At 36.9% G+C, this 15,165-nt stretch overlaps 1 protein-coding gene across 1 annotated transcript in view; it reads left to right on the top strand.

Annotated features, from left to right (window-relative positions):
* The window catches only part of LOC5571449 (rho GTPase-activating protein 68F), a gene marked incomplete in the record, with an annotated part of 87,259 nt that overhangs the window by 8,319 nt on the left and 63,775 nt on the right, over nt 1-15,165 (top strand). Inside the window, 1 exon segment of the mRNA XM_021839787.1 lies at nt 3,088-3,792. Within this exon segment, the coding sequence (XP_021695479.1) occupies nt 3,738-3,792 (55 nt within the window).

Below are 15,165 nucleotides of genomic sequence, written 5' to 3'. Positions count from 1 at the left end.
ATAATAGCTTACCAAAGTTGGTTATTTTGTATGAAAAATCGAAAAAGTTGCAAATGTTTTGTCCAATACTGTATGGGCAAAACACTGTGCCTGCAATGCTGTATGATTTCAAAAATGAGTTCAGTAGTTCAAACTTAAGAGTACACAACATTTTTCATAGCCAAAGTTTGCATGTAGGCCTTGCACCAGCGGATTGTTTAGTACCGACATTTCCAACTTCATAAACTGTGAATATTGTTATGCATTTCTTCAAAAATTCCTCTTAATCCCTACAGCGATTTCTCCAGGGATTACACTAGCGGTTTTACCTGAGATTCCTCCAGGAAGAAATTTTGTTCGCGACCAGACCGATTCCGATAGGGCTCCAGAAATACCTTTAGCGATCCGTTCAGGAATTTTGCCAGGTGCTACTCCAGGGATTCCCCCAAGAATTATTCCAGGATTTTTCTAACGTTTTCGCCAGGAGATTTTGAAGGAGTTTCTGTCGGAATGCCTCCAGTGATTCCTCCATAGATGCCCACAGTAAAATTCTGGAATTTCTCTTAGGATTGGTCAGGGAACTTTTCTAGAGTTACTTCTGTGATTCCTCCAGAGATTTCTCCAAAGTTTCTTCAAGCAATTTCTCCTGATGTTCCAAAAATTCTTCAAGAGTCCTTTAAGGATTCCTCCAGAAAAATCTCTACAGGGATGTCTTCAAGGCTTTCTCCAAGTTACAAAGCGACGATTTATTGAAGGATTACTTTGAAAATATTTCCAGAATTACTTCAGGTAGTCTTCTCGAGATTCTTCTAGGAATTATTCCTGAGATTTCCTCCAACGATCGCTCTACAAATTCTCTCGAAGATTCAATCTGAAATTTATCTAGGGATTCTACAATAAATAAATTCATGAATACCAATAGGGATTCCTTAATAGTTTCCTTTAGGAATTCTCCCAGGGATACCTCTAGGAAAAATGCTAAGGGGAATTATTCTGAGGATTTTTTTCAGGTAATCCTTTAGGGATTCTCCTTGGAATTTCTCCAGAGATTCGTTCCGGGCCTCCAAAAAATCATCCGGGGATTTCTCCAAGAATTCCTTTAGAAATTCCTACAGAGATTCGCCCATGAATTCCTCCAGGAATTCCATCAAAATTAATAAGAATTCTTACAGGATTTCCTCCGCGATTTTACAATCTCTAGAGTAGTCCCCGGTTAAAGTCCTAGAAGAATCCCTGGAGACATTCTTGCAAGAGCCCATGGAAGGATTCCCGAGGAAATCTCTGGAGGAATTACTGGAGAAATTCCTGAACATTAACCCCTCAATATCGACGCAGATTCTTAAAACATAAGGGTTTTTGGAGGGCTTGTGAAAAAATGGTGCAAAAACATCGACCAACAAAAAAGTTATCGCTGTTTGAATATTTTTCTGTGGTGAAAAAATGAAGCTGCCGGTAGAGGGGTTAACCCCTATATGCTCTTCGGCTACGCGGTCTTTATTTTATTAACGGCTTTTTTTTTATAATAAATACTGCGTATACAAAACGCATATTTCATTAAAATATGCAGACGATTCTCTAACAGCTCATCCCTGGAACAATTGCTAGAAGAAAGCATGTAGACATTTTTCTGAAGCAATTATTTGAAAAATTCACGAAGAAAAAGCTGAAGAAATCTATGCAGGAATCGCTGTAGCTATTTTACTAGAAAAATCCCTGTAGGGGTCCCCTGGAAGCATCTCTGGAAGAATCACTGGAGAATCCTTGGAGGTATCCCAGGAAGAATCACTGTAGAGATTTTTATGGTGGAATCCACAGAGAAATCTCTGGAAAAAACCCGTGTAGAGATTTTTCTGGAGAAATCCCATGAAGAGATTTTTCAAAATAATTTAAGTAGAGCTTTTACTGGAGGAATGTTTGTAGAGATTATATAATATAATCCCTGAAGTAATTCTCAGAATAATTTCTGATGATTTTCCTGCAGGGATACATGGGAGAATCTCTGAAAGCATTTCAAGAAGAACTCTTGGAGGAATCCCCAGAGCATTTTTGGAGGCGCAGAACGAGTCCCTGAAGAATTTCCTGGGGAATCCCTGAAGAAATCCTTAGGATAAGACATGTAGCGATTTTTCTCGTGGTAACTGCAAGAAATTCTTGAGGAATTTGTGAGGTTTAGAACACATGGAAGAAGTCCTGGTAGAACTCCTGGAGCGACCCGTGGAGGAAACCCGGAAGTAATCTCCGGAATATTTCCTAGACGAATCTTGGAAATATTTTTGTATGTATCCGTGAAGGGATCCTTGGAGGAAAATCTGGAGAAATCAGTAGAGAAATATTTTGAGTGATCCTTGAAGAAATTGCCCTAGTGTAACTCCTGGAGGAAATCTTAACCCTTCAGTCGTCGCGCGGTTTGTCACCGTCAGAACAACCACGCTGATGCTGTGTACGATAAGCGAGGTTTTTACACCATTGTTGTACCAAATACAACAGCGCGACGACTGAAGTGTTAAGGTGATTATTAACGAAGCTAAACTTTGAATTTTCAAGTGTACTAGATTGAAGAATCTGACATCAGTTCGCGTAGATAATCAATCAAATTGCTTGCTTACTAGTGATGACCAATGGGATAAATTTACAACGTGGAGCGCTGTTGGGTTCTCAAGACTTGTGCTCTGGAAAATTTGAGGTGTGGCTTCGTTCTATAATCACCTTAAAGATATCTCAGAAACCTTTGATGATTTTCTAGAGGAATCTTTTAAGAAATGTCAGAAGTAATCGCTTGAGAAATTCTTGGAGAAATCGTGAAACAGATCCTGGAGGATTTCTGGAGAATAATCGATAATTCTAGTCTTCAGAGTCACTATTATTTTGCTATCTGTTGGAAAGTTATGTAAATCCTTAACAATCAACCAGTTCTAACGTAAAGGGGTTGTGCCCCCGTAGGATTTTATGTATATGGGAACAATTAGATCAAATTTAAAATTTACAATCCAATTTATTTGAATAGTGCAAAATATGAATCGATAATAAATCATCATTAAAATTTAAAAAAGAACCGTTCTTTAATCGATACTTATGCCTTCTTATTTGTTTCCCACTCTTTCATTCTAGTTATTTCGTGTAAAACGGCGTTCGTTGCCGAAAAAAGTGTTCTGCCTTCCTCCAACAAGAAAGGAAATCCACAGTCAGTGAAAATCTCAAGGGCGTAGCTTACCAACGCTTTGCCTAGCAGTAGTTGGCTGGTGACGAAAGCGAAAGTGCGTTTCTCCTTCGTCTAGTTCCAGTGGCCCTGCAGCAGGAGCTGTGCGTGTGTTATCGAACGATGGCACAGGAAGTGTGGTGAAAATGAATTAATTGCATATAAAATACGCGACGGGAATTTGCATACCGCATACAAATTGTGAGTGGAAAGAAAAAGTTGAAGCCCTCGAAGGCAAATGGTTTTGTAGAGTTACATTGCTTGGTGATGATAAGAGTGATAACCCAGTGACGACGACGTGGCGCGAATTCGACGTAGATGGTGCTCACATCCGCGTGAAACGAGACGAGAAGAAACATCTGTGTGATTCTGTTATATTTTCGGTCATTGCCGAAGCTTTGGGTGAATCGATACGTGGCGAGGAAAGGAAGGCAGGCACCCACGAGGCATAAACAAAATTACTCGACATTTGCACTGATAGACAAAGGTTCTGAACGCGCGCCAGAACCATCAGTTTCATTTGCCAACCTGTCAAAATCCGCAGCAGCTAAGGCGAGCTACGATGGAGGCTTTTCAGCAGAAAAACAGCAATAACAATCTGCCCGTGAAATTTTCAGGTGAGTCAATACGTATTTTGAAATATTTAGGTATTTTTCTTAATTTGAAACTGTAGGTAGAACAAACCATAGTTTTTGACTTGAAAAATGTGTTGGGTAGACTGATCCAAGATTATTCGGACAAGTGTAGGGTCTGTAATTTCGAACACTATCCTCTGAAATGAACGTTATTTTTAATTTAGAATGCCAAACATTATCGGAACGATAGGGTGTTCTTCCGTATTGAATAAAGAAGACTAAGTTTTCTATTGAAGTATGAACAATTTTATTGTCGTATCATTTATCGATATCGACTGTCAAAAAATAAAGAAAAGCCTATGGATAGAATGCTAGGTTGATCAAAGTAATTTGGACAGACCGTTACGCGTATATAATTTGGCCATTTACGGCAAAATCAAATGGAGGTGGCCAAATCATATACGCGTGACGCTCTGTCCAAAATATAGTTGTGTTCAGAATAATAGTAGTGAAAGCCGATTTTCATACACAATGCTCAATTTTGGCATGCTGTAAAATTGTTTCCATATGAGCAATCGGTATGAAATTTTGGCAGTGAACTACAAATATACTCAATTTCATTATCACAAGATTTGAAAATTTTCACACTATCGACTAAAAAGTTAAGCACCAGGTGAAATCGCCCAAAATAATAGTAGTTTTAATAATTTAAATATCTGCTGTATGTTGAGTTTTTGAATTTTTCTTTATTCATCGTTTCAACCATTTCCATAAAAGCTATAAATATATAAAGAAGCCAATTTTTTTATGAAATTTGTTGCTGACCAAAAATTTACAAAAGAAAAATTACTATTATTTTGAGCGATTTCACCTGTTACCTAATTTTTTAGCCGGTAGTGTGAAATTTTTCAAATTTTGTGATAATGAAATTGAGTATATTTGTAGTTCCCTGCCAAAATTTCATGCGGATTGCTCATATGGAATCAAAGTTACAGCATGCCAAAGTTGAGCATTTTGTATGAAAAACGGCTTTCACTAATATTATTCTGAACACAACTGTACATAAAACACCCTAATAATTATATATGTATCACCACACTTGAAAGCAAATTTGATTGCATCTTCTATAGTATGACATTCATATTCATTAGATCATCATGCAACATTAAAGCGATAATTAAATTATGTACAGCATCATCATGCTTGCTTATCGAATTTTCTTATAAAGAATGGCTTTTAAGTATTTTTGGACTTTCGCAAAAAAAAAAACAAGATAAGCTACCAACCTTCTTATATCATCTATTTTTAGAATGATTTCAAGCTAATTTTGAAAATTATGAAAACCGTCCGTTATGCCTATTTCTAACGTATTTATGCATAAGTCGTGCATCCAGTAGATAGGGTGATCGAAATATTCTAAACAGACCGTTACGCGTATATAATTTGGCCATTTATGGCTACATCAAATGGATATGGCCAAATTGTATACGAGTAACGCTCTGTCCGAAATACATATAACACCCTATAGCCAAAATCAGACGTTAATCAGAATGGTTAATAAATTGGTACTCTTTTTATGTGATAAAAAATAGGGATAGTCAACTCTTCATACCTCGATATGCCTTACCCTTATATCGAATGTCCATGAAGCGTTTCATCGTCACACATTGACATTTTGAACATTTTTTGGGGCTTTTTCTCAAGTACATAATAAATAGTATAAACATAGGTGTCAACTGCGACTTATGTCTTTACGAAGAATGTTACCCTGAGTTATTCATGTTCGTTAGTTAGCAAAGGTAACTGACCTTTTATCGAGAGGCCCGTTTTTACAAGCCGTTCGGGCTTGTTTAGCTCATCTGTTGCTGTGGTTTTTCCCCAACTGACAGGCAGGCAGGTGGCATAACGCGTCGTCACGCCACAGCAAACCACACCATCATAATCGTCGCATTAGGTTCATCAAAATCAACCCACCGGAGCCAAACCGGGAACATGGGAAAGTAGAGATCCACCAACAGAAAGTTGTCGACTTTATAAAACAAACGACTACTACGAAGACTGCAGAAAAATCAAGTTGTTCGTTAGACGGAAGCACTGAAGCTCATCACATATATCCAGACTGGCCATGGTTTGTTGTCTCGTGCGTGTTGCCAGTCTGTCATACAAAACCGCATTTGCATGCCTTGAGAAACTTTATGGCGCACTTCCATTTTCTGCAAAGTCTTCGCGACCATAGTTTGCCTCTTCAAATGCAATGACAGACAAGCTTGAAAAGGAAGCGATGGAGCAAGTCAGGTTGGACGTCCTCGGCTGGAATCCCGAAGAAAGAGAAAAAGGTGTTCACTTAAATCTTGCTCTCGATCGGGAATCTTGAAAAACTAGTTTTTGCTCCAATCATCATGCACAGCAGTTTTTCGACCGATCTGGTCGTAGGTGATTCGTCGACATATCGTTCAGATGCAATTCTATTTTAAATTTCGTCAATAGCCCTACAAATTCAGTCGGTATTTTAATGCAAGTCTCTATTTTTAATGGAAGGTTCTTCCAAATTTTTCTCGAGTACTGTTTTAAAGAAAAACTTTGTGGATCCTCCCAAAAAATCACTTGAGGTTTCACATCAGCAAATATTAAAGCATTTATTCTTAATCATCCTATACAAATTTCTTGCGGGATTGCATTCGATGTTTTTCTAAAAATTCTCCCGATGAATTCTACAAGATATTATCCAGGAATCCGAAGTTCTTTCAGACATACTTCAAAAAGTTCATCAGGAATTTCTGCAGAAGTTTCATAAGACATTATTGAAGAATTTGTTGTAGATATGCCTCCAAGACTTTTCAAGGGATTTTTCTAACAATTTATGAAAATAATCCTTGGCAATTCCCTAGGGACTTCCCTGGAAATAATACTTGATAAATTTTTTGGGAGTTTTCCAAAGATTTTCTGAACATTTTTCTGCCGGAATCGAGATGAGTTTCTGGAGTTTTTTTTAAAGATGCTTCCCGGTTGAAATCTTAAAAAAATTGAACGACATTTCGTAGGAAACCCTAAGAAATGAGTTGAGATATCGCTGGAGATATTATTGATTGAATTCTTGAAGTCGTTCGAAACAAAAATCTTGCACAAAATCCTTGCGAATCAGGATGACTTAGAATTTTCTTTAAAAAAAAATGTAAGAGTATCTTTTTAGGAATTCCTGAAAATAAAAATAATGGATGAATCTCTGAAGTGATTTCTGATGTGGAACTTAAAAAAAACCTTGGAGCATTTCTATCAGAAGGCCGCTCAACAATCAATAAATTAATTCTTGAAGAAATTTTCGGAATAATACCTGAAGTTAACTATGGGTAATGTACACCGCCCACACTATCACTGGATAACCTCCCTCCCCTAGGACGTGTAATCTTGCCGCGATGGGTGGGCTTACCCCATTAGCACTTATATGGGAACCAAAGACATGTCCAGTCGTGGTGGTATCACATCAGGAAATATTTGTTTAATGCCGCGTCATCAACCATCTGGCATAGATGCATCAATCTTACGGATGTGATCCAACGGTTATCCTGTTACCAGGCATCGGGGTAACAGGAGCCGTAGCCACGCTTTGATGCAGATAGGTTAGATTTTGTTCAAATGGTTATAATATTGACTAATGAGGAGAATGACTGAGGATCCATCGAGTAGAATGTGACACAAATGTTAATTTGTTATGCTTCTCTCATTAGAATCATAATAAAAAACCACATTTATTATGTTGGTATCATAAAACTACAACAGCTTCATTCTCGCAAAATTATAATAAATAGATAGGGCTTAGGCACGATGATGCTTTATTTTGTCACCGAAAAGTGGATCCGGACAATAAAAATGACTTTCTATTTCTTTATTATTTCTAGTATAGTTTTTAACACATAGAAATGTATTTACGACGATTCTAAATGAAAAGAGACGAGACCAGATTTGAATATGAATAGATGTATAAAACAAACTGATCAAAATCATTATTGACCAACATGATAAAAGTAGTAAACTTAAAATATTCAACTTGTCCAAGTACTAATAAACATGTTAAAAAGGACCTTTAGCAATACTGACCAACGGGACTGAGGAAAAACTAGATCAACAGTCAACACATAAAGTTTCCGATGTCGTTGACTATAATCAGCGATGTAGTCAAATGTAATTCAATGAAAACTCACTAAATCCTGTTTATTCCTAATACTAATAACTTTCTTTCTTTCTTTCTTTTCATGTATAACAACTAACAACAACACCATCACGAGGGAGCAAGTCGTCTGTCGTATGTATCAAACGTCGTGTTAGGAGCCGAAGCACATAGAGCAGCACGGACACGGATCGAATTACCATCAAACTGAGGTAAAAACGATCCATATGCGTTGGTGGGTATACTAAGAAAGGGGTAAGTAACATTTTTAGTTCTTAGCGAACACATATTGTATATCATTTCAGCCCCCCTATATATTCATAATACCGTACCAATAATACCGTACCAATAACTTTGTCTATCCAAACTGTAAACTAACTTGAGACATTATTCAATTGAATTCTCATTTTGAGAAGACCTCAGAACAATAACAATAAGACGAACATAAAGCACATCGATGACCACACCAAACACATTTACAGTACATTTAGATTTGATACTTCTCCTCATATTAATTATCTACAACTTGGATTCGGTACTACAAGATGGCAACATAGACAGTCATCTCTCCTAGAAAAGTATTGTATTGATTAGCATTCCAGTACGACCTTCGGAAGATAAAGACTATTTAAAACCAAACACTTGATTCATATTTTGAAATTTATTCATATAGTATAACACATCACGTTTCAGACTAGTAGCATAAACGACTAAAATAGGTCCGATAGATTTAGCTCACAATTTCGCGCATGTTTTCGTCGCCGGAGATTTTTTTTTTTCCTGTTTTGGAGCGTCTTGCTGGGTAGTGCTTCGTAAAGCCCAAGCAGGACAGTTTTTACATTCAGAAATGGAATAGTGAAAAGTGAAAAATGAAAAAGTGATTTGTTTGATTTGTGTCCTCAGTACTGTTGGTTTTTGGCTGCCCTAAGTTCACCGAACCATCCGGAAGTGACAGGCAGCACATAAATTTAGAGAATCAATCCGGTGAGTTTGTTCCAGTATGATACTTTTTCTTTTGTGAGCCTTCCGGATCGTTTTTGTCCGCGTCGTGGAACTTCTGATCGTTTCTTGAACGGAAAAAGTTATTTTCGGAGTTTGATAATTATGTTCAGATTGCGCATTCTGTCCGGGCGGGTGTTACGCAACTAACAATCGGTTGTGGATGCTTTTTAACCGTTCGATGACCCTGGATCGATTCTGCTTTTCGTATAATTTTGAGCAGAAAAACCGACTGTGTTATCCCAGGGTGTTTAGTTCGAACGCGCTTCCTTTCGTTTTTCGATTATCTAAAAATACAGTACCACCCAGTACCACAGTTTTTCAATGGGCACAGTACAGTTTTTCAATAGGCGTGATTTTTTTTTACGCGTATCGTTATTTTATACAATCCGATGACCCTGGAGGGATCGGTTTTGCTTTTTACTGGTTATTGAGCAAAAATATTACTGCACAATCGACAAGCATTTCGCGAAATACTATTTATACTATAAATAAGCTATTGTTTTCTCTTTTGATTGCCGGCATTCAAAAGATTAATTTGAAAACGCTTAAACAACAAATATTTATGGTCTATCGCCAGCTTTCTAGGCGAATCCTGACAATATACCTTCCCCAACCTCCAACTCCGTAGCACTTATGAGGGTGTCGCTGAGTCGGTGGCCTCTCATTAAGTAAGTGCTACATCAACATTTCCTTCCCCTATCCCAAGTTACGGTAAAGATGGGCGTGGCCGGGAATAGCGATATTCATGCTTTTAGTATTCTTGTTTATGATTTGAACAAGGTATACTCCCCTGCCTTGTTCTTGAAAGTAGTCAGGACGAGATTATTAAAAAGAAACATGAATGTTGCTAGTATCCAATCTACGAAGTATACCGTAACTACGCTAACGCTAACGCTAACGCTAAGTAGCATAAACGACTAAAATACTAGAGAATACATGACGTACAATGACGAGGCACTTCAGATAGTTCTTGTTCGCGTATAGATGGAAGTACATTTCATGTTTTTCACTTCAATAACCTTCATTCCATTCGGGAAAAAAGGATCTCCCTATCGCTATCGTTTGATATACGACCGCATTCTGTATAATTAACATTTTCTGTCTATCATTGTCAAAAGATGCTTGGAGATGACATCTGTGCTACAATTTGTCAACATAGACTACTACAACATAGCTCTGTATGTTATTTCCAAGAAATGCATTAATTAATAACATATATTTTCATGTCGCTTCTCCATGCGTAAACAAGAATCCGATTGCTCAGAACTAAAGGATGACTATACAAACAAGACTACGGGAGGGAAAATGAAGCAAAAACAATTTAATAAAACTACTTCTGCACAATATTCATCCAAAATAGTGTTAAAGCGGGCAACATAGCCTATTCCGTCTAAATATTGGCAAAAGTAGAGGTAAAAATTTGCACTACGGGGTCCAGCACAGACAACGAAGCTGTCATACAGCTCCAGCTGAGTACACCATAAAAAAAAAAAAGTTAATTATGGGTAATGTACACCGCCCACACTATCACTGGATAACCTAGTCACGATTATTTGTCACTCTTCTTCTTCTTGGCATTAACGTCCCCACTGGGGTAAAGCCGGCTACTCAGCTTAGTGTTCTAAGAGCACTTCCACAGTTATTAACTGAGAGCTTTCTTCGCCAAAGTTTTCATTTTCACATTCGTATATCGTGCGGCAGGTACGATTATACTTCATGCCCAGGGAAGTCAAGGAAATTTCCATTACGAAAAGATCCTGGATCGACCGGGAATCGAACCCAGACACCTTCAGCATGGCTTTGCTTTGTAGCCGCGGACTCTAACCACTCGGCTAAGGAAGACCCACTCTGTTTAACGTTAATTCAAATGCAAATGATCCATAATTGTGAGTGACCCATAATACTGTAACCACTGTACCACATTATGCGATTCATTCAGTCAACTCTCATTTGGCGACCATGTACTTACAACAATACATGAAGTGACAAACCGGAAAAAGCCTTCAAAGCACACCATGTACAAACTCTGAAGTGCTTGTGACTTTTTTTCAGTATCAGCATACGGAGCTACTCTGAAGTCCACATTATTAAAAACGAAACGGTGGCGAGGAAGGAAACCGAAGAAAGATCATCACTCATTAAAATTCATCAAAATCCAGTTGAAGACAGTAAAGATCATGCCATGCCGGGTGAGAGGAATTTATGATACGCCATTATGACGTTGTGGGTGACTGCGATAGAGTTAAGTTTATGGTTCAGTTACCTTTCTAGCGCTAAGATCTTATGCGCTCATGGCCTACTACTGTTACCCACTGTTCAACAGCGTAAAGCGATAAAAGGAAATTAAAAACAACAATAGGTTAATTACCCCATCTAGTATGCCTGGTGTGCACAGACCTGGTGCAGTAAATTCTCTTTAAGTCGACGGTGACGGAGCTATTGAGTTAGAGTACACAAAATCAGTGCAACTGAGTTTCAAGTGACTGTCAAAGTAGCCAAATTTTACTACGGTTCTTCTATTTATAAGTCGATATCGAAATACAGAATATCGAGTTATAGAGAGTTAACTGTACATAGTAGTGATCCAAGAAAATCTGTCTTAACTGGCTAAGGAATGAGAGGAAGGGTAATAACAGTTGGTGCAAAGTGGGGGCGGAGAGAATGGGAGTTACATTTCGCATTGGTATAACGTTAATAATTAAACAATCCCACCAGCATTGGAACAGAGGGGCCAAAGGGAATGTCATCGTGCAGTCATAAATTAACTGCGGGAAACAAAGAATGATGGCTAAGGACAAATGTATTGCTTTCGGATATATATGCTGTGTTTTCAATTTGCTATGATATGCTCTAAAAACAATGAGAAACTCCACTAAAGCATATTATGATTTAGGAAACCACTTCTCTGGTGAAACAGAACAAAACAAAACAGAACGGAAAACAGAGTTGCAAATGTTACGTAAATATACATTTTACTTCATTCTGGTAGCATAACTACGTAGATTATTATTGACACTAGCTGGTATATCGACTTCAATTATGTTTCCCAATTTCTGGAATATCACATTTATTTATTTCGTCAAGCACAAGTAGACTGCATACAATACAACTACATACAATTACAGATTCCTGGGCAACCATAGGAAATATTCTTTAAGGCCGCACAGGAAGTCATATATTGATGTGAAAATGTATCACAATAATTCTTTACATGTAGTGCTCAACCCATTACATTTCCAGGCTTCATCGGTTCACTAAAACTAGGGATTTGCTTTTGCAAAGTTTTGAAGAAAATTGTTAGAATGAGGCAAAAGATAGGGAACATACATTGATCTCCTCTGTTATCCTCAATTTGATTTTTTTTAAAAGCAGCTCGGGTTCATCATGACACGTTTAAGCCTCTAAGAACTCTTCGACGAACTCCTGTCATTTTTGCCAAATGAAAATTCTTCCAGATTTCTCACTAGATTAAATTCGTTGACTGTATATAGGGTAGGTGTACCAATTATGGATGTAATATTCAACAGTGTGGATAAAAAATCAAATTTAAGCCGCGTTTCTAAAACGTTAGCATGGCTTGTTGATGTTAATTACGAGTTTTAAGCCTTGCCGAAACAGTCAAGATAAACCATTTTAGTATTAAATAGACTTAAAGCTTCTTAAATTCTAAAAATTGTTCTCTGTGTACCAGTTATGGCAATAGTGTTCCTGGCTTTTATCATAAAAGTGTACCAACTATGGGCTATCGATTATTTGCATTTTTTTTTTAATTCTTCATTAGTATCATTCCAAACATTACATTCATTTCTTATATCTAGGTGTTCTGTGTTATTAGACAACACTATCATCCTAATTTGGTAAAACAAATTTAAGATTTTATTAACATTTTGTTAACAACATATTACATTTCATTTGCCGTAGCAGTTCAGATTTTTTACAGGTGAGTTGATTTCACCTGCTTATAAGAGAAAAAAAACGCTTTGATTATACTTAACCTAACTTAACCTTAACATATAACGCATTAATCGTGGCAATAGAAGATTGTAACGATTTTTGCCTGAAATTATTAATGATTTTATTTGACATTTGTTCCAATGTTTCAACATTGGATATTCTATGTAACTCATTGGTACTATACCAGGGAGGAAGTCCCAGAATCATTTTCAAAATTTTATTTTGAATTATCTGCAGAGCTTTCTTCCTGGTATTACAACAGCTAGTCCATATTGGTACAGCATACAACATGGCTGGCCTGAAAATTTGTTTGAATATCAAAAGCTTGTTCTTAAGACAAAGTTTTGATTTTCTATTAACCAGGGGATAGAGACATTTTACATATTTATTACATTTGGCTTGAATGCCCTCAATGTGATTTTTGAAAGTTCAATTCTTATCTAGCATGAGCCCTAGATACTTAACTTCATCTGACCAATTTATTGGAACCCCTCTCATCGTGACAACATGTCTACTTGAAGGTTTCAAATAAAGAGCTTTTGGTTTATGTGGGAATATTATTAGTTGAGTTTTGGAAGCATTGGGAGAAATCTTCCATTTTTGCAAGTATGAAGAAAAAATATCCAAACTTTTTTGCAATCGACTACAGATGACACGCAGGCTTCGTCCTTTGGCGGAGAGGCCTGTGTCATCCGCAAACAAAGATTTTTGACATCCCTGAGGTAACTCAGGTAAGTCAGATGTGAAAATATTGTATAATATTGGTCCCAAAATGCTGCCTTGAGGAACACCAGCTCTTACAGGAAGTCTTTCAGATCTGGAGTTCTGATAATTAACCTGAAGTGTACGATTTGACAGATAACTTTGAATTATTCTAACAATGTATGTTGGAAAATTAAAGTTTTTTAATTTTACAATCAAACCTTCATGCCAAACACTGTCGAATGCTTTTTCTATGTCTAGAAGAGCAAGACCAGTAGAACAGCCTTCAGATTTGTTGGAACGGATCTAATTTGTTACACGTAAAAGTTGATGAGTGGTCGAATGTCCATGGCGGAATCCGAACTGTTTATTGGCAAAAATTTAATTTTCGTTGATGTGGGCCATCATTCTGTTCAAAATAACCTTTTCAAAAAGTTTACTGATGGAGGAAAGCAAACTGATTGGACGATAGCTAGAAGCTTAGCATTTTTCCATTTGTCAGGAAAATATGCTAATTGAAAACATTTGTTAAATATATCAACTAAAAATGATAAGCTACTTTCTGGAAGTTTCTTGATGAGGATGTAGAAAATTCCATCATCGCCAGGAGCTTTCATATTTTTGAATTTTTTAATAATAGTTCTCACTTCTTCCAAATCAGTCTCCCAGGAATTTTCGGAAACGTTCTCTTGATTGAGAATATTTTCGAACTCCTGAGTAACTTGTTTTTCAATTGGACTAGTAAGTTCTAAATTAAAATTGTGCGCAATTTCAAACTGCATAGCAAGTTTTTGAGCTTTTTCGCAATTAGCTAGTAATAATTTGTTTTCCTCTTTCAATGCCGGTTTTGGCTTCTGGGGTTTTTTCAAGATTTTAGATAATTTCCAAAAGGGCTTAGAGCCAGGGTCCAATTGAGAAATTTTATTTTCAAAATTTTTGTTTCTTAATTGAGCAAAACGTTTCTTGATTTCTTTCTGCAAATCCTGCCATATAATTTTCATAGCAGGATCGCGAGTGCGTTGAAATTGCCTTCTCCTCACGTTTTTAAGACGGATCAAGAGTTTAAGATCATCGTCTATAATCACGGATTCAAATTTTACTTCACATTTTGGAATTGAAATGCTCCGGGCATCAACAATCGAATTTGTTAAAGTTTCAAGAGCATTGTCAATATCAAGTTTAGTTTCTAAAGAAATGTTAACATCAAGATTAGCGTCAACATACGTTTTATATATATTCCAGTCGGCTCGTAAATAATTGAAAGTGGAGCTGATAGGATTGAGAATCGCTTCTTGGGATATTTGAAATGTAACAGGGACATGATCAGAATCAATTATTTGCATATAATGAACTCAAATGCCAGCCGGTACGATTGATAATTTAACGCTAATACAGTGACTCAATCTCATTTTCGTACGGGGCACTGTTTTCATATCAAGTTGGTATAAATCTATTAAATGGTGCATGGACTTCGATATACTTTATCAATTATGAAGGTTATAGGTGTCATCTATTGTTTGGCAATGACACACTGTATTCATTTGCTTAAATCTTTGGAATAATGGAAAAGTATTGAGATTGTGTCTATAATT

The sequence above is a fragment of the Aedes aegypti genome, chromosome 2 (genome assembly GCF_002204515.2).
Source record: "Aedes aegypti strain LVP_AGWG chromosome 2, AaegL5.0 Primary Assembly, whole genome shotgun sequence".
Lineage (NCBI taxonomy): Eukaryota > Metazoa > Arthropoda > Insecta > Diptera > Culicidae > Aedes > Aedes aegypti.
The sequence above is the reverse complement of the archived record's forward strand: the minus strand, read 5'-3'. Positions and strand labels throughout refer to the sequence as shown.